General features: G+C 34.2%; 1 protein-coding gene across 1 annotated transcript in view; it reads right to left on the bottom strand.

Moving 5' to 3' along the window:
* The window catches only part of DPH6 (diphthamine biosynthesis 6), a 175,955-nt gene that overhangs the window by 63,385 nt on the left and 93,266 nt on the right, over nucleotides 1-19,304 (bottom strand). Inside the window, exons 4-5 of the mRNA XM_044230901.1 lie at nucleotides 8,775-8,848; nucleotides 3,994-4,112 (exon numbers count right to left, since the gene is read on the bottom strand). Of these exons, the coding sequence (XP_044086836.1) occupies nucleotides 3,994-4,112; nucleotides 8,775-8,848 (193 nt within the window). The remainder of the gene's footprint in view (nucleotides 1-3,993; nucleotides 4,113-8,774; nucleotides 8,849-19,304) is intronic.

Here is a 19,304-nt window from a genome sequence, read left to right as displayed (position 1 = left end):
CTTTAAAGATGTCTTATCATCTTCCAGTTTGCATAGTTTCTGAAGCAAAGTCTGCTGACATTTTTATCTTTGCTTTCTGCATAAAATTAATCTTTCTTTCTTTTCTTTTTTTTTTTTTAAAGATTTTATTTATTTATTTGACAGAGATCACCAGGCAGAGAGGCAGACAGAGAGAAGGGGGGGGAAGCAGGCTCCCTACTGAGCAGAGAGCCCGATTCGGGGCTTGATCCCAGGACTCTGGGATCATGACCTGAGCCGAGGGCAGAGGCTTTAACCCACTGAGACACCCAGGCGCCCCTAAAATTAATCTTTCACACTGGCTGCCTTAGGATTCTTTCTTTACCACTGGTTTTCAGCAATTCAATTATGATGTGCTTTGCGATTTTCTTCACGTTTCTTCTGTTTGGGGTTGACTGAAATTTTGGATCTGTAAATTTACAGTTTTTATCAAACTGGGAGAATCTTTTGGTCATTATTTCTTCAAATATTCTCCTCATTACCTCTCCTGAGGCTCTACCACTTGTTAGGCTGCCTGATACAGTCTAACAGTTTGCTAATGTTGTATTACTTTTAGTCCCTTCTTTTTCCCTCTATGCTTCATTTTTGACAGTTTTATTTGTCTTCAGGTTTACTCATCTCTTCTGCAATGTCTAATTGCCATGCACTGTTCATTTCAGATAATGTATTTTTGAAGTTATATTTAGGTCTTTTAATATTTTGTATTTTCCTTGTCATAATCATAATTTGACTTTTTTTGGGCATACTAAGCATATATAAGAGCTGTTTTAACTTCATTGCAAGCTAATTCCAAATCTGATCTATTCTGGTTGATTTTCTCAGTATCAATCAAATGTTTTTGCTTCTTTGCATGCCTGGCAATTTAAATGCAAGGCATTGGGAATTTTACATTATATGTATTAGATTTTATAGTATTCCTTTAAGTAGTTTAGGATTTTGTAGAATTACCATATGATCCAGTAATTGCACTACTGGGTATTTACCCAAAGAATATGAAAACACTCATTCGAAAAGATATATGTACCCCTGGCTTATTGCATCATTGTTTACAATAATGAAATCATGGAAGGAGACCAAGTGTCCATCTGTAGATGAAGTGTGTGTGTGTGTGTGTGTGTGTGTGTTGTGTGTATGTGTTATACACACAGTGGAATATGACTCAGCCAGAAGAAAGAAAGTTGCAACAACATGGATGGGCTTAGAGGGTATAATTGTAAGCAAAATACATCAGTCAGAGAAAGACAAGTACCTTATGATTTTTCATATAGAATTTAAGAAACAAAACAAATGAACAAAGGAAAAAAAAAAGACTCCTAACTATAGAGGACAAACTGATGATTATCAGAGAGGAGAGGGTGAGGGTAGGGGATAGGACAAATAGGTGAAGGGGATGAAAAGTCCCCTCAATCACTGAACACAACATCAAAAACTAATAATATGCTATATGCACATATATGAACATAAAAAAAAGTACACTTATCTTGATGGGTACTAAGTAGAGAATAGTTGACTGTCTATATTGTACACCTGAAACTACCATTGTATGCTATCTATTCTGGAATTAAAAAAAAAAAACAGAAAAAATAGCTTAGGATTTTGATTTATTTATTAGATCAGGTTCATAGCAGCCTTTGGACTAAGACCCAAGACTACCAAGGCACTAACTGTTTGAGGACTCAATTAAGGTAAATCTAATTTTAATGACCTGGACAACAATCCCTAAGACATACAGTTGAGTAAAAAAGTCAAGCTGTCAACCAATACAGAGTATGATACAATTTACGTAATATTTATTAAAAAAAAATCCCATAAAACGAACATAGCATTTCTACTCATACACAATACATATAGCAAAAGAAAAATGTGATCTAGAAAGATGATCAGTTATTACTTCTGGTACGTTTCTCTGGGAAAGGGAGTAGCTGGAGAGAAAGGAGAGAACAGAAACACATGGAAACTTTATCTAGAAAATTTTAACATTATCTGGCAAGAATTTTCATGTAGTTTTCATGTAATTACTCATACAATTTTCACGTAATATACAATTAAAAAAAGTATTTCTAAAAATCAGGATTGTTCTTAAATACAATGTATACAAGGTTCTTTAAATAATTCTAAAACCCCGAAACTTCTTAAAACAGAAGATTTAATGTGCAGATTTCATGAGTTCACTGAGGCCTACAAGAGACCAAGGTTATGTGACACAATTATCAAAATACATTTTTATTCAGCCATGTAGAACTGACGTTTTTCTAAGACCACTCCTATAATCTAATGGGCCACAAAATTTTGCTGAATCCCTCTCCCGACAGAAAGGTCCTATTGTCCCACTTTTTGATTAAAAACCTTTCTGAAAATTTTAAATAGGCAAGGAAGAAAGCTTGGAAACCTATTTCACATCATTTATGTTTTTACATTCTTAGAAAGAATGTCCCACTCAATAATAAACCATTCCTTAACAGTGTTCTCAAGAATAACTTTTACCAATTCACACCTTTAGGTAATCAATAGAAACTATGTACTATAAATGTTAAAATCAGATCTATACTTTTGTCATTCGAATGCTGAAGACAAATTAGCTCAGTTTTATACTTTATCTAAAAGTTTAGTACAGTTAAACACCATCTCTAACCCCTCCATAGAGAGACACACATATCCACATAGACAAATGAAAAAAAACCATACAGTATCAGTTACGCATAATAAAGGTGTCACAGAGGTTATATCATACGGCTCTTTCTAATGAGGTAAGTTCTCTGGGTTCTAATCCATTCCATTCTCCACTCCATTCTAGTAAAAGTGACAGAATGTGTACTGTTTCGTGAGGTGTCACATGAACTTCATTACAAAGTAGGCAATGTTAGGCAATCCAAAAGAGAGCAACAGACAAAGAGAAAGCAAGAGAACATAATCTGTATAGATTTATATAGAAGCTCAGAGGACAAATATATCTATAGTGAGAACTTCAATCATAAGTGTTGCTGAGCAACCTTTTCTCAAAAATGAGAATACCCCACCTCGATCTTTCTCTTGTTAACAGCTGAGGAGATTAACTTCAGGTTCTCTATATAACACTTTCCACTACAGAGAACATTTCACCTTCAACAAGGACAGAGTAGCTTCATGTTTACCAAGGAGAAATATTATGGGATCTTTCTTTTAATGTTGTTTAAAATGTGAATTTGTCTTTAAAATCTTCCACAGCTTGAGACCTTGCTATTTCAGAGATCAGCAATGTAAACTTGCAAATGAGGTACATGATTTAGGCTTTGAGAAACCTGAGGCTCCAGGGCATTTACTGTAATAGGTTTGTGAAATAAATATATTGAGCTCAAACCCTACAGTTTATTGAAAGTGAATATAATTATAAAAATTCAAAATAACAAATTAAGTGTGTTCGTATATAATATCCATATTTGAATCACATTACCACCTGCCTGTTGTATCCATGCTAACTGATCAAATGACATTCTCGCAAATATAATTTTCTTACCATCCCCTACAAAAACCCACTACTCTGCTTATTTCTGACACCACAAAGCCAATCATTCTATTTTAGCATATTCAAAATGTTTTAAAAAATATGAAAAATATGATATGTTGGGTGTGCCAAATACAGATTTTAAGAAATTTAAAAAAAAGAAAAAAGAAAAAAAGAAACCAGCCTTGTTATCCCATTTCCTATGAACCTGTGTTCTGAATCCTATAAAAAGAACTTTAATCAAAGGACCAAAATACAGTAACAATTTTAGAGGCAGTTATACATTTAAAAAAGAAAATGATGAGGCTCACTTGTAATCACTTTGGTAAATGGTCAAAAGCCCATTTGAAACTTCCCCCTAGTCAATTTGTTCAGTTGTGACTCCACATTTTTACATTCTAAATTATTCTCCTTTTTCTGTTGTAACTGTTTATTAGTGAACACAGATTATCTGTGTGGTAACAGATAACTCCCTTTAAAGTCTGGCTACTTACCCAAAGCTGCTACTTTAATGATGATTGCTTGAATGTTAGACGATATCATCTCTCGGAGCAAATCTTCCTGGTTTCTCTGCCAAAGGTAAGCTAAAGGCTGGAGATTAAGCCTTTTACACCTATAAAATAAAAAGAAAAAAATCAGATGATATCTTGATGCTCTATACTTGGATCCACAGCAATTACTTTGACTTTAAACATAATGCTTCTCTCAAGGATTTTAGCATTTTAAAATGCTTTAAAAAACATGTTTTGCATAATGAAGTTTATATATACAACATAAACATATTTAATTTCCATAGGCTATGCATAAACAGATAAAAATAAAATCTCCAGGCAGATTAGAAATATTAATTTTAGTAAGACTCTAAGTTTAGAAATCTATGCTAAAAAGCTTCCAAATGCCGATGGATGATTATTCTTGTTCTTAGAACTTCCTTAGGTATCAAAATTGTGAAGCATATGTAAAACAGGCAAATCAACTTATCCTAATAAAACAATCTATATGTTGATTAAATTTACAATACCTATGGTTACATGAACTATTCTTCTCTACTAACTTTGACATTTTTAAAAAAGAATTTGACTTTGAATGAAAAATAATAATAAGGAAAAAAAGTACAATATATTGAGCATTGTATTACATATTTTACATTATGGTGCAATAGAGAGAATATATATATATGGTTTTGGAGTCAAGACAAATCTGGATTTGAAATCTCCTCTGGCACTTACTAGCTACATGACTTTGACAGGTTAACTAAACTCTATGTCTTTAGTTTCTTAGTTCATAAATAGGAACAAAAGTATCTCCTTTCAAAGTTCTTGAGAAGATTAAGAAATTAGAAAGTAAAGCCATCCTTTACTCCTCTTTTTTTTTCTTTCACATTTCTCACCCAATCTACCATAACACACAACATGATCATTCCTCAACTGCTAACACCCATGTCTGAGCCACCATTATCTTTGATGTCAGTATCCCTCTAACTTCTTTCCTTGCTTCTTTCTTTGCCCGTTCAAAATCAGTTTTCAATGGAGCAGCCAGTATAATCCTTTTTTTTTCCCCCAATTTATTTATTTTCAGAAGAACAGTATTCATTATTTTTTCACCACACCCAGTGCTCCATGCAAGCTGTGCCCTCTATAATACCCACCACCTGGTACCCCAACCTCCCACCCCCCCCCGCCACTTCAAACCCCTCAGACTGTTTTTCAGAGTCCATAGTCTCTCATGGTTCACCTCCCCTTCCAATTTACCCAAATTCCCTACTATACTACAGTATAATCCTTTTAAGACATAAAATGAATCATGGGATTCCTCATCTCAAACTCTCCCCATCACTCCTTATAAAAGTCCTTGCAAGAGACCTACATGGATCTCACTCTGGTTAGCACATAGCTCCATCTCCTACTACTTTCCCTTCACTCCAACCCACCACCACTGGCCTCCTCACTCTTGTCTAATATACTAGCCATGTTTCCTACCTTCTTCACTTGTTTTATGCCTTAGCTTAAATGTCACTTTCCCAAGAGGACTATAACTGATTAAAAGAAGTAAAGATAAAGAAAAGAGTACAATGCCTGGATAAAATTGATTTTCAATAAATGGCAGTTAAAGCCAAGTGACTTGCCCAGGTCAGAGTAAGTGGCTGAGATCAGATTTCAAATAAAAAAACATCGCTCTAAAACTCAGCATCTATAAGTTTGCCCTGCTGGACTACTCAAGCCCACAATAAAATTTCTCTCAGCAAACCCCAATACTTAATAAACATACTACATATTTGGTCATTTACTCATACAAGGCCTTAAAAATATTACTCTTTGGGGCGCTTGGGTGCATCAGTGAGTTAAAGCTTCTGCATTTGGCTCAGGTCAGGATTCTGGGATGGAGCCCCGCATCCGCATGGGCTCTCTGCTCAGCGGGGGGCCTGCTTCTCACGCCCCCACCCCCTACCCCTCGCCTCTCTGCCTACTTGTGATCTCCGTCTGTCAAATAAATAAATAAAATTTTTTTAAAAATTTTTTATTTCTTTTCAGCGTAACAGTATTCATTGTTTTTGCACCATACCCAGTGCTCCATGCAATCCGTGCCCTCTCTAATACCCACCACCTGGTTCCTCCAACCTCCCACCCCCCGCCCCTTCAAAACCCTCAGGTTGTTTTTCAGAGTCCATAGTCTCTCATGGTTCACCTCCTCTTCCAATTTCCCTCAACTCCCTTCTCCTCTCCTCTCCAAAAAAAATATCACTCTTCTTTTTCCAGGTATCTATACCCTGACTTTCAAAGACACCAAAACCTTCCTACTGCAGACTGTTTTTACATACTTACCCTTTATAAAATGTCCCAGAGTATCCAAATCAATGTTGAGGCAGTTAATAAATACAAAAATAATAAAACTGAAAGTCCCCATGTAACAAAGGCATTATAATTTTAGCTGTCCTCCCACCAGCACTTAACACCTACCAATCAAAACGATCTCTCTACATTTTTTAGCTAAGATTTTTTAAATTGAAAAAAACCTTATTCTCTTTCTATCTTTATTGCAAAATTCTTAGTTTTTGCTTTGATAGCCATAATCTTTTGACTATTTCCAGACTTAAGTCAAGCTTTTTTGCTTATTTAAATTCTTTAACAGTTCAAAGTATCATGGCTCAAATACACTTCCTCTGTAAGTCACTACTGCATTTGAGCTTGTGATATTTATTAAATATTTTATATCTTGAAAATACACTGATGCAATACAAACTACAAACTGAAGACAGGCTAATTCAAAACTGAGTCTATAAACCAAGGGACTCCCAGTAACAACGCTTCAAAATTTTCAAGGATAAAATTAGTGGAGATATGGTTTACTCTATAAAATCTGAGTACTTTAACCATGTGTTAAAGTGCACCTGAGACTGTTTTAAGAAAAATCTTGCCTCTGTCTATGGGTATGTTCTGGACCCTTTTCCCATATAGATATAAGGCAGCTTCCTAATCAGGAGCACATTTTCATTTGGCTTTTAACTTTCATAAATAAATGTCAGCCCCATCTATAGTTTGGCTACCCATTAAACCATGTGGGCTTGAACTTATTAAAAAACACAGATTTGTAAACTAAATAATTCTCAGAGAATACGACCTAAAACTTGATGAAAATAGTATTTCTAACATATGGTTTAAGGGATATGCAATCCATCTCCATCTGTAGATCAGTCGTTCTCAAATGTAGGCGAGCAGAATGTAAGGAAATCTTTTTCAAACTACACATATGACCTCCCCCAACTTCCACCTCCACTCTCCCTTTTCCAGAGATACTGATATCCCCCAAATTTGAGAGAATCATATTCCTCTTCATTTAATTATACTTTGTCCTATATTTCTTTCTTTTATTTTTTAAAAATTGGATTTTTAAAAAAAGTTTTACTTTTGTTTATTTATTTTTTAGTAATCTCTACAACCAACAAGGGTCACAAACTCATAACCCTGAGAGATCAAGAGAAGCATGCTCTTCTGATTCAGACAGCCAGATGGTCCTAAAAATTCTGGATTTTTGACTGTCTTAAATTCACTGCAGAATTAAGAGATAAAATAAATGCAATTAAAAAAAAAGTCTTCAAGCCAATTAATATATGTTTTTTTAATACATAAGTTTTTTATGTGATAGTCAATATGAATATGTCTTTGTCAAGAATATAAAACTATTACATAAATACAAACTTTATCTGATTTCTATTTATCACTCTGAATGGCAAAATTACTTATTTCTAGGTCAAGCTGTACTGAAGATTAATACTGAAGTCCCTATTTTCCTTTTTGCTAATATAATCATATATAAAGTTTCTATTCAGTATTTTATTTACCCAAATAAACTAAAAATGAAAAATAAATTCAGATGATGTTTTATAAGCCAACATTAAATAACCAATATTATCATTATGGTTTTTGAATAGATGAATAGAATTGATTATTTTGGTATCTGGAGATACAATGTTTTACCATTGCTACATCCTTTGAGGGGTGAGAAAGATGAAGAGAGCAATAATCTAAAAAGTCCTTGAAAGCTGAATGCTTTGTTTTATAAGTATTTCAATCACATGAATATTTTTGGCCAAGAGTTGAATTCTAAAGACCAAAGAAGGAAAGATTCCTTAATAAGCTTTTTTATTTTCCTCTTTAAAATACCACTGCATTCCTGGTGTGTCTGGATGATGTAATAGGTTAAGCACCTGACTCTGGGTTTCAGCTCAGGTCTGATCTCAGAGTCCTCAGATTGAACCCTGCATCAGGCTCCATGCTCAGTGAGGAGCCCTCTTGGCTTTCTCTCTCCCTAGCCCCTCCCCTGTTCTCTTTCTCTAAAATAAATAAATACATTTTTAACAAAGGTATCACTGCATTCATTTTACTAGCTGATTTTTATTAACAATGATTGATGAGTTAAAAGGGATTAAAAAGGCATATTGATTCAAATAAGGAAACTGAAACAATACTTTTGACTTTAAAAATCTTTGCCTTGATTTTTTTATTATAAGTAATTTATTTTTCCTTATGGTAAGGCAGTTGGAGTTTTATCCATGTGTGATATTAGGATAGAAAAAAAGTAAAAGTACAACTTTTGTTATTTAGATAACATAGGTAGTTATTATGTCCATGAAGCATGTAGAATATACATTTTACTTATTATTTGGATACAATTATATTTTTAATTTAGTCCCATTCTTAAAATACATGTAATTTTAAAATATAGGACAAGTTTTTAAAAATAAAATAAAATACAGGAAAAATAATTGTTCTCTTACACATTTTCTACTCGAACACGCTGATAGTCAGAAAGTATAGCACCTACTGATATCCCCTCTACTTCTTCTTTTTCCTGAAAATAAAAGAAAAAAATATAGCTTTAAAAATAAATAAAGTGTGGCTATGCATCTTGCTCTGAAAATTATTAAAGAACTGTGTATCTTCTAGAAAACCATCTTGAAGCAGAATAATTTATGAAAATGCAATCCACATTCATAGATTTAAGTCATACTCTCAGCTGTGGGAAAAATAATCATTCTTTTTACTTAAAATCCAAATAACTAGAGACTACTTTCTGTAGACTGGGCAGACTTAGATGGTACTTTCAAATGTTTTCTCACTTAACATATTTTTAAAGATTCAATGATGTTCAGTTGAAATTTTTGAGAAATTTCTATTTAAGGACAATATTTTCTCAGACTGAGTAACTTTAAAAGAAAAATAAGCAGTGGGTTAAGTACAAAAGGAGACACAATGATTTTTTATTTGTATCTCACGAAAGGTGATTAATAGGAGCATCCAGGAAGCAGAGATGGAAGAGTGATTACCTGAATAACAGTATAGCACAATGGATAAAAAAATTCCATGATGAGAAGGAAACAATGAATTATCATCAACAGAGTTACAACTGAGAACACCCAGCACTACATCCAGCAGAGTCTCATAGGAAAGAGAACTAGTCTACCCAGAGTGCTCATTAATGATGGAGATGTAAATTCAAATATGATCAAGTCTGCAATGATATAAAGCTAGGACAGATAAAAAAATAAAGAAGAGGAGATCAATCAAGTACATATATGGATACAGAGAACTTGGAGATTTAGAAGGACAGGTCTAAGATGAGATTTAATGTAAGGAAGTATAAGATAGTATACTTAGGGAAGAATAATATACAATACAGGTATACACTAGGGAACTGTTATCTAGAAAACAGATAGGAAGAAAGTGACTAGGGGGTAATTACTAATAACAAACTGAACAGAAATTCTCTGAATAGGCATAAAAGAAAATCCATCCCAGCATATACAATACAGAAGAAACTACTTGAGAGAGATGACTTCATTATTAATACCCTTTCCATACTTGGAAATCTACAAAGAAAAGCAATAGTGTCTCACATAAAAACATATGTAATACTTCAAGACATACTGAAATAATGGAGTGTGTCCTAATAGGATGTCATAATAAGTAAACAACTAAATGCACAAGAGTAATCTCTCATATCTTTGGAGATAAAGCCAATTTAAAGTTTCCCCTCCAAAATGATGAAGAAAGATCTGCCCCAACATCCCCAAAATAAAATGATTCTATTAGATAAGGATGACAGGAAAAAAGCTATTTCCTTTACTTCCCTAGTTTAGCAAATCTGTGAGAACATTTGCTTATAACCTTTCTCTTCACTTCCTACTCATTTTCTTTTCATGAAAGTCATTGTATTCATTAGAAAAGGTCAAGGCATAGTGTTCCTGAATAAATACACAGATCAGAGTAGTGAACAGTGTCTCAAAAGATAAAGATCAGTTATATTCCTGACCATATAGTTGTTTATAAGTTCTGCCATAAGAAAATGTCAAGTACTGAATATTGTATGTGTGTGTGTTTGTATGTATTTCTCTGTACATCAAGAAAATAAAGACGAGAGCCCCTGGCAAGTTTTCTCTTTTAACTTCAAGTTAATGTTAAGTCAAGACATTGTTAAAATAAAATTGGCATTTATTATCCATTTAAAATGTACTATCATTCTATGATTCTCATTTAATGCTCACCACCCTAAATAATTATTATTTAATTCTTCATAGTCTACATTTTTCCTCTGGAATTATCTACTATTTCCATCTCTTTTATTTTCTATTTGGTAATACCTAACTAATCAGCTCTAGAATTATATATATCAAACTGAATTTGGACTATTCTTCCAAACAAGGCCTAAATCCAAATTACCTTTTTTTAATGTAAGAATCTTTTTTTATTAATTTTTAAAGTTTAATTCCAGTATAGTTAACATACAGTGTAATATTAGTTTCAAGTGTACGATATAGTGATTTGACACTTCTATCCATCAGATCCATACTCATCAAGGTAAGTGTACTCTTAACCCTTTACATTCACTTATTTCACCTATCTCTTCCCTCACCCACCTCTCCTTTATTAAAAGTCTGTTTGTTCCCTATAGTTAAGAGTCTGTTTGGGATTTGTCTTTTTTTCTCTCTCTTTTGTTCATTTATTTTGTTTATTAAATTTTCCATATGAGTGAAATCATGTGGCATTTGTCTTTCTCTGACTGGCTTATTTTACTCAGAATTATATCCTCTAAGTCCATTTACATTGTTGTAAATGGCAAAATTTCATTCTTTTTAAATGACTGAATAATAGTCCATCATATATATAATATTCCATTACACACACACAACTGTATCCAGTTGTATAAAGGTATAACGTTGTATAAAGGTTCTTCCCTTGATAAAAGATAAAGCTAAAGACTCAGTGTGGTTTTGCTGCTGCCAAATGTACAAAATAACTTAGAATAAACGATGAGATCAAATGTTATGAACTCACTATTCATATCTGCCTACTTTTGATCTGAAGGAAGTTAATAACAACAGTGCAAGGTAGGGCTGACAGTAGGACAGTCAAGTTCTCCATCTGGGAGATCATAATCTAAACATAGATCTAACGAATGACTTGTTCAACAACCAGATTACGACTACCCACTAAAAATCCACCCTAATACCTACTAGTTCTGTGAATTTGAACAAGTTAGATCATTTTCCTGTTTCAGTTTCCTTATTCACAGTGAGGATAATAACCAGTTCCTATTTTCTAGGGTTACTACGAAGACTGAGTAAAATAATCCAGATAAATAACACTGTCTAGCACCTAGTAAGCACCCAGTATTTTCTTCTGTCATTATCATAATTTTCATCATTATTACTACTACTTATGTAACTACTTCTGTTACTACTACTACTACTACTACTACTGAATACTGCCACCACCACCCCCACTACTATTACTACTATGGGACAAAGGCCTAACTTGACAGACAAAACCCTTTCATTTCTGGGCATTAACTTCTTGCTCATTATCACTTGAGGAGATTTTTTATAACTTGAACTGGTAAACTAAGTAAAGAAGATAACCCTAACCATTGACGTGGGCATCATCCAATCCATAGAAGGCCTGAATAGAACTAAAAGGTAGAGGAAGAATGAATCTACTCTCTGCTTGAGCTTTCTCCACTTTCTTCAGACATTGGCACTTCTGGTTCTTGGGCCTTAGAACTTGCACTGAAATTTATACCATTGGCTGCCCTGGTTGTTAGGCCTTTGGGTTTGGACTAAAACCAAACCACCAGCATTCTGGGGTCCCCAGCTTGCAAATGGCATATCATAGGTCTTTGTAGCCTCCATATCAGAGGATAATCTCTCATTATCAATCTCTTCCTGTACATCTTTATATATCCTCAGTTCCCTCTTTCTCTAGAGAACCATGACTAATATATAACCCTTAACACTCAACCCTACAGTCCAGTTACAATAAACTTTTCCAACATAGTGAGTGCTGAATCAACTAAGGCTAAGTAAGACTTTAGTTGAATCCTTAATCATTTAGAACATACTACTAACTTCAAAGAAAGGCAAAATCGACCTTTAAAAGGTAAAGATATAACAGAGTCAATCTACTCCATAAAAAATATAAAGTTAGTAAGCTCAGGCCTTGATCCATGACCTATATCTCCTGGGAGAAAAAAGTTAAAAAATTAACAATAATAACAAAATAACAGCAGTGGAAGTGTCAACTAAGAAACAGAGAAAATGATTAGTAGAATCAAAGATAAACTGAGGCTGCATGAAGACAGCCAAATAAATCACCTGGAGCCATAATGGAAATAAAGATGAATGTGTTAGAAAAAATAACTAACACAGAATCTGGGCTCCAAAAATCTGGTCACATTCAGATCACCTTCCTATGATACAATTCTATGAACACTGAGCAACGTTTAGATTCTAAATTAGGTTGCCTTATTCTTTTCAAACCCAGAAACATTATGCTAATCCATCAAAACAAGCATTCTCATCCTTATAACACAAATGCTTACATTATAAATGAATGAACTGATGTTCCAGTTTACACAGTCTTAAACAGCTTTGATTTGTATTAATGTATACTAGAGAGAACGATAACCTCTTGGTACATCATCAAAACCAAGTCTCTAGCCTGGAGAACTATACCACAGTGCTCACCAAATATTGCCAAGCTTAACCAGTCATGTAACCTCCAACAATAATGCTAATTGTCATTGTTCTTTAGTTATTCACTTAAGCAACAAAAGAAGGGGCTTGACATATAAGGTATGGTCAACAGTATGGAGTAGCTGCAGTGGAAAGCATGCATTAAGAAACAGAAGGAAAAAAAGGCTAGAAAAATTTGGGATGAGACTAGACTGTTCAGAAATGTGGCCTGCATCCTGAAGGCAATGAAGAGCCCTTCGCTGTACACATTTTTAAAAGTAACTTTACTGAGGCACAATTTACACACAATAAACTGTATCCATTTAAAGTGCACAATTCATTGTTTTAACAAATGTATATTCCAGTGAAACCACAACCACAATCAAAGTACAAATCATTTTGATTATACCCAAATGATACCTTGAGCCTCTTTATAGCCCAACCCTCCCTTCATTCCTGGCTTCAGGCAACTACTAATCTGCTTTGTATCATTATGCATTAGTTTGCATTTTCTCAAATGTTACACATATAGTAATGATACAATATATAGATACAATATATATCCTTTTGTTTCTAGCTTCTTTCACTCAGTATGATTTTGAGATTGATCCACATGTATCCACAGCTCATTCCTTTGTATTCCTTTTTAATCCACTGTATGGATATACCACAATTGTTTATCCATTCTTTTATTGATGGTTATTTGGTTTACTTCTCATTTGGTGGTTCTTGTGAATAAAGCTGCTATGAATTTTCCTACATGTCTCTGTGTGAATATATATTTTCATTTCTTTCGGATCATGCTAAGGATATTAAGAAGTAAGATAGGATCATATTTACAAGTGGAAAGACAGACTGGTGACAGTGTTAAGTGTAAAATGGAGAGTAGAGAAAGAGGAGCTTAGTCTGAAAGAATTGATGGATGCAGATAAGAAGCTAAATTCCCAAAACAATTTAAAGACAATATCAATAAAACTTGGGAACCACCAACACAGAGACCAGGAACACACATAGAGGGTGGGACCAAGTGACTATTAGCTAGGAACTACATGTCTTAAAACAAAACGATGAGTTTATTTTACTTTGTATATGTTTTTCCAGTTTGTTTGCTAAGTATCCAAAGTAGAAAAGAACTATTAGACATATTAAATACTCTGGTGCCCAAGACATATAGAAAAAGATGTGGGTGTTATCAACATACAAGAGAACTTAAAGCTGCAGGAGCAAACAAGAACCCCAAAGCAGCAGGACATGAGTGAGAAGAGGGCTCAGTGTAAGAATGTGAGCGTACAGTAAAATGTAAGGACTGTCAGTGTAAGAAAGAGACTTCAGTGGAGACTCTGGACAAGAGTGGTCATGATAATAAGAGTAATATAAGAGTAAATAAGGACAGAGTAATCGGTGCATGCACAAATACTATTCTGATGAAAAGGAAAGATATTACCAAGTGCCTAGTATATACCAAAATTTGTGCTCAGCAATTTGTGTATCTTGTCTTGGTTATTCTTTATAGCAATCCAAAATACTATTAAACTGATTTTACATGTGAAAAAAAAAAAAAAAGATCATTCCATTCAATTAGACACAGCTGGTCAACAGAATAAGCAGCCCTTACATTGAGGCCTGTCTGCCAACCACACCTGTGCTCTTGCTTATACACAAAGTGTCACATGCTGTGGAAAGTTCAACAGAACCACTGTAATTTCCAATTAATAAATTATGACCACCGTGGGGAAAACTGCAGTCATGTTTGATGAGAGCAAGAATGAAATATTTGACAAGTACCAGTCAAATTCTTAAAAAAAAAAAAAATTGGATACTCAGTAAAATAAATGATGAATCAAACAATGAATATCTATTGCTAAATTCAACACAATTCATAGAATTTTTAGAGTGAACACATTAAATTATATTCTTGTCATCGGGATGAACAAAGGCAGAGAAGATAAAAATAAAAAGTAGTAATGTCAGTAATAAGTTAGAGACAAAGACTGGACCCTCAATAGCTGGGCATTGTGCTGAGCCACAGCAGCTCTCAGACCCAAGTGGCCACCACTCGGCTTAGAACATCATCACGATCAGTGATAGATGTATTTAGTGCAACTCAGCATACAAATAGTGAAGTCAGCAATGAGCATCACGGAGTACTAGAAACAGCAGTACTTAATACCATTAAACATTTATATTAGTTACTGCTTTCAACAATGCTTTAAGGAGACTATCATCATCTTCTTTGTCTTGAAAATAAAAAACGCTAAAAGATATTTACAAAGTCCGCTTTGAGTGATTAGCTAAGCACACATCACAGGGCCATTTGTTTCCTAGAGCACCCTTTCCGCCCGTCTTTGTCAATGTGAGACACAAGCAACACTGCTGAGAAGCGAGTCCCGGCAGCTCTCTGAACAATTCGGCCAGTCGTAACAATGGAGGGAACATCTGCAGAAGCACACAGATACTCACAAACAGCTACAAAGACAGCTTCATTATAAGCAGCAGATGGTACTACGATATAAAAAAGAACACAGGTATGGTTGGCAGATAGGCCTCAACAAAAACAAATTAGCAACATGGAAGATACACCAAAGACTAAAATTTCTATCACTCTTAAGTAGTCAGCAAACTGTTCTATATCATTTATGTAGAGAATCCTCCCCACCAACTTTCACTGTCAATTTTATCATGTACCAATTCCTATCCACATTTAAATCTTCTGTGTACATTCTGTTCTGTTCTACTGATCGGACTACTTCTCGGTCAGCACCACATTGTTTTAATTATAGCACCCACAGAGTACGTCTGAATACCTGTTAGTGCACGTCTAATCCTTGTCTTTTTAAGTTGGGAGATATCAGTGAACCTCTTGGATTTTTCTGCAATTATATTTTACAAATCTGCACTGGGCTCTTAAGGCCAAGAATTGTGGCTTGACCTTCAGCATTTCTTTCCTTTTGAAACAAACTGTATTGTGTTTTTAATTAAGATTACCATCCAGAATACATAGGTGATTTTTTCCCCTGCTCTTGGGAAGCCATTCTAAACATTTAGAAAAGAACATAAAAGCCTGAAAGATCTAAGGACCATCAATTCTATCAACCTATTGGTATCTGTACCTGTAGATTCTGCCTCCACCTATGAAAATGGTCTCCTAAGCCCTAAGTGCTTCTAAGCATCCCTTTGCAGGAGATTCTACTCCATCTAGATAGCTTAGGGACTAACTTTATTTTGTTTTGTTTTGTTTTCCCCCACACCATCAATTTTTACTCCTGGTTCATGTTTATCATTATATAATATGCTGTGATAGCTACCAAAAACTCCTCTTCCAGGTATCATTATTTCTATTAAAGTAACACTCCTCAAAAGAGTTTATATGTTTTTCTCCACTTTCTCATCATCCATTCTCTTTTAAGCCACTCCAGGCAACCTTGAGTTTGCATCAGTGTATTAAAACCTCTCTTATCATGTCAGTCAGTGACCACTAGATTTGCCAAATTCAATGGTCCATTCTCTGCCATTCCCTTACTTGAATTCTTCTTCCTATTTTAATGGCTATTTCTTATTCTCCCTTAATAGTGCCTTGCCCTGTTCATTATCTCTAAAAATTAAAGTGCCCAGAGTTCAGTCCTTGGCTCTCTTCCCTTCTCTAGCTATATTCATTCCACAGGAATTTCATTTGGCTGGATGGTTCTAAATATAATCTGTAAATTAATAATTCCTACCTCTCTGAGATCCAGAATCCAAATATCTGCTCTAATGCCCATCTGAGGATCTACTAAGTTTCTCAAATGTGAACACTTCAAAACAAACTCTCGGTTCAGAAACGTATACCCATTGTTGCCAGAAGTCCTTCCATATGGCTCCTCATCTTAGGAAATGACATTGCACGTACATTACTGTTCAGGCCAAAAATCTTCAGAGTTGTTCATGATTTCTCTTTCCCTTATGAACTATATCAATTAAGCCATAGTTCTATTAGCTCCATCTTCCAAAAACGCTCAAACTCCAAGCCTTCTCATCTCCTCCACCATTACCACTAGTCCTAATCACCATCAATTTCAATTGGACTATTGCAATAGATATCTAACTAGCTTTCGTTAAGTCCACACTTCCTCACTACAGTTTATACCCACAAAACAGTGATCATTCAAAATATAAGCCAGAACATGCTCCCTCACTAAAAATCCTCTAATGGCTTCCCATACTACTTATGAGTAATATACAAGCTCCTTGTGAACAATATACAAGGTTCCAAATGAGCTGGAACATCACTACTTCTCTGACATCACCACCTACTACTATCCTCTCAGCTCATTCCAAGGATCCACACTACACTTACTGTCACTCAAACATTTAAGCTTGTTTATATCTCAGAATCTCCTTCCCTATGACGATAACACACTTCCTATAGATATTTACATTATTTCTTCCTTTACTTTTTTAGGGTCTTGCTCAAATATCTCAAACAGGCCTTCCTTCTCGGACTTCTTTCTAAAATAGTCCTACAATCTTCTCACTGTCCTCTCCTACCCCTGTCACTATTTCCTTGCTCTGGCTTTCTTTTCTTCATAACATTACCTGAAATTACATCATATATTTACTAATTTAATTTTTAAATGTATGTCTTCAGTTATATGAGGGCAGGTACTTAGTCCTGTTTCCCTATAGCCTCAGCTCTAGAAAAGTACCTGGGATGACAGAGTATTCAATAAATATTTGTAAATGAATGAAGTTGATTAAATAAAATTACAGTACTTCTACACTTCAACATTATCCAAAACAAAACTAAGGTAACAAAGAAAAATAAAAAAACTATTTTGTAACATATATGATAAAGGGTTAATGTCTTTCTCTTTCAAAATATTAAGGAACAGGTTAACACCCAACAGTAAAAATGAGAAAAGATATTACTAGGTATTTCTTTTTTAGCCTGAATCTATTTTATTTATTTATTTTTTTTACCAACATATAATGTATTATTTGCCCCAGGGGTACAGGTCTGTGAATCATCAGTCTTACACAATTCACAGCACTCATCATAGCACACACCCTCCCCGATGTCCATAACCCAGATATCCTATCCCTCTCTCCCACCTCCCAGCAACCCTCATTTTGCTTCCTGAGATCGAGTCTCTTACACTTTGTCTCCCTCCCCAGTCCCATCTTTTTTTCATTTTTTTCCCTCCCTATCACCCAGGACTCCCCCCCAACCTCTCAAATTCCTCATATCAGAGAGATTGTATGATAATTGTCTTTGTTAGATTGACTAATTTTGCTTATATCCTCTAGTTTCATCCACGTGGTTGCAAATGGCAAGATTTTTTTTTGAAAAATAAAAGAATAGTATTCATATATATATATATATATATATATATATATATATATCACATCTTCTTTATCCATTCATCTGTTGATGGACATCTGGGCTCTTTTCATAGTTTAGCTATTGTGGACATTGCTGCTATGAACATTCAGGTGCATGTGCCCCTTTGGATCACTACATTTGTATCTTTAGGGTAAAAACCCAGTATTACTAGGTATTTTAAAGAAACACAAATAACTAATTTCAACCTTCAGAAAAACAAAGAAAATACAAGCTGGAATTACTTTTTGTCAAACAAATATATGCGAGTATGGATGTAATTTGATTAAAATTTGATTAACACTCAAAGATGATTAGGATATGGAGAGCTGCATAAATTCATGCACCGCAGATGAAGCTGTTAGTAGTGCATCCTTTCTGAAAACCAATTTTGCAGTATGTATCAAGAAGCCTTATTGTGTGTATTCTCCTAGACCCAGCAATTTCATATTTTATTACTAGAAATTTAGTCTATAAAAATAACTGTAACTTTGCACAAAAGTTTATTTATAAAGATATTCATCTGATTTACATTCTTCATGTTACTGGAACAGAAATCTGAAAATCCTAAAAATCTCAAGTAATAGAAGGATGGCTGAATAAACCATGATACATTTAGAAGAGTGAAAACAGAGCAGTCATTAAAAACATATTTTCAAAGGTTATGCAAATAAGGAACTATTTATACGATTCAGTGAAAAAAATTTCCCCAAGTTGCGCATTAAAATATATGGATTTAAAAAAGAAATAGCCATAGGCATGGAAAGAAGACCAGAAATAGACAAAATTATAATAGTGCTTATTTCTAAACAGTATTTCATGTTTCTATTTTATTTATAACTTTATAACTTCTCAAATATTTTTATACCAGGTGTATTACCTTTTCAATCAGGGGAAATATTAAAAATACATCTATGCATATGTGTATTCATTCTTTGTCC

Source organism: Neovison vison, chromosome 13 (genome assembly GCF_020171115.1).
Source record: "Neovison vison isolate M4711 chromosome 13, ASM_NN_V1, whole genome shotgun sequence".
Classification (NCBI taxonomy): domain Eukaryota; kingdom Metazoa; phylum Chordata; class Mammalia; order Carnivora; family Mustelidae; genus Neogale; species Neogale vison.
The sequence above is the reverse complement of the archived record's forward strand: the minus strand, read 5'-3'. Positions and strand labels throughout refer to the sequence as shown.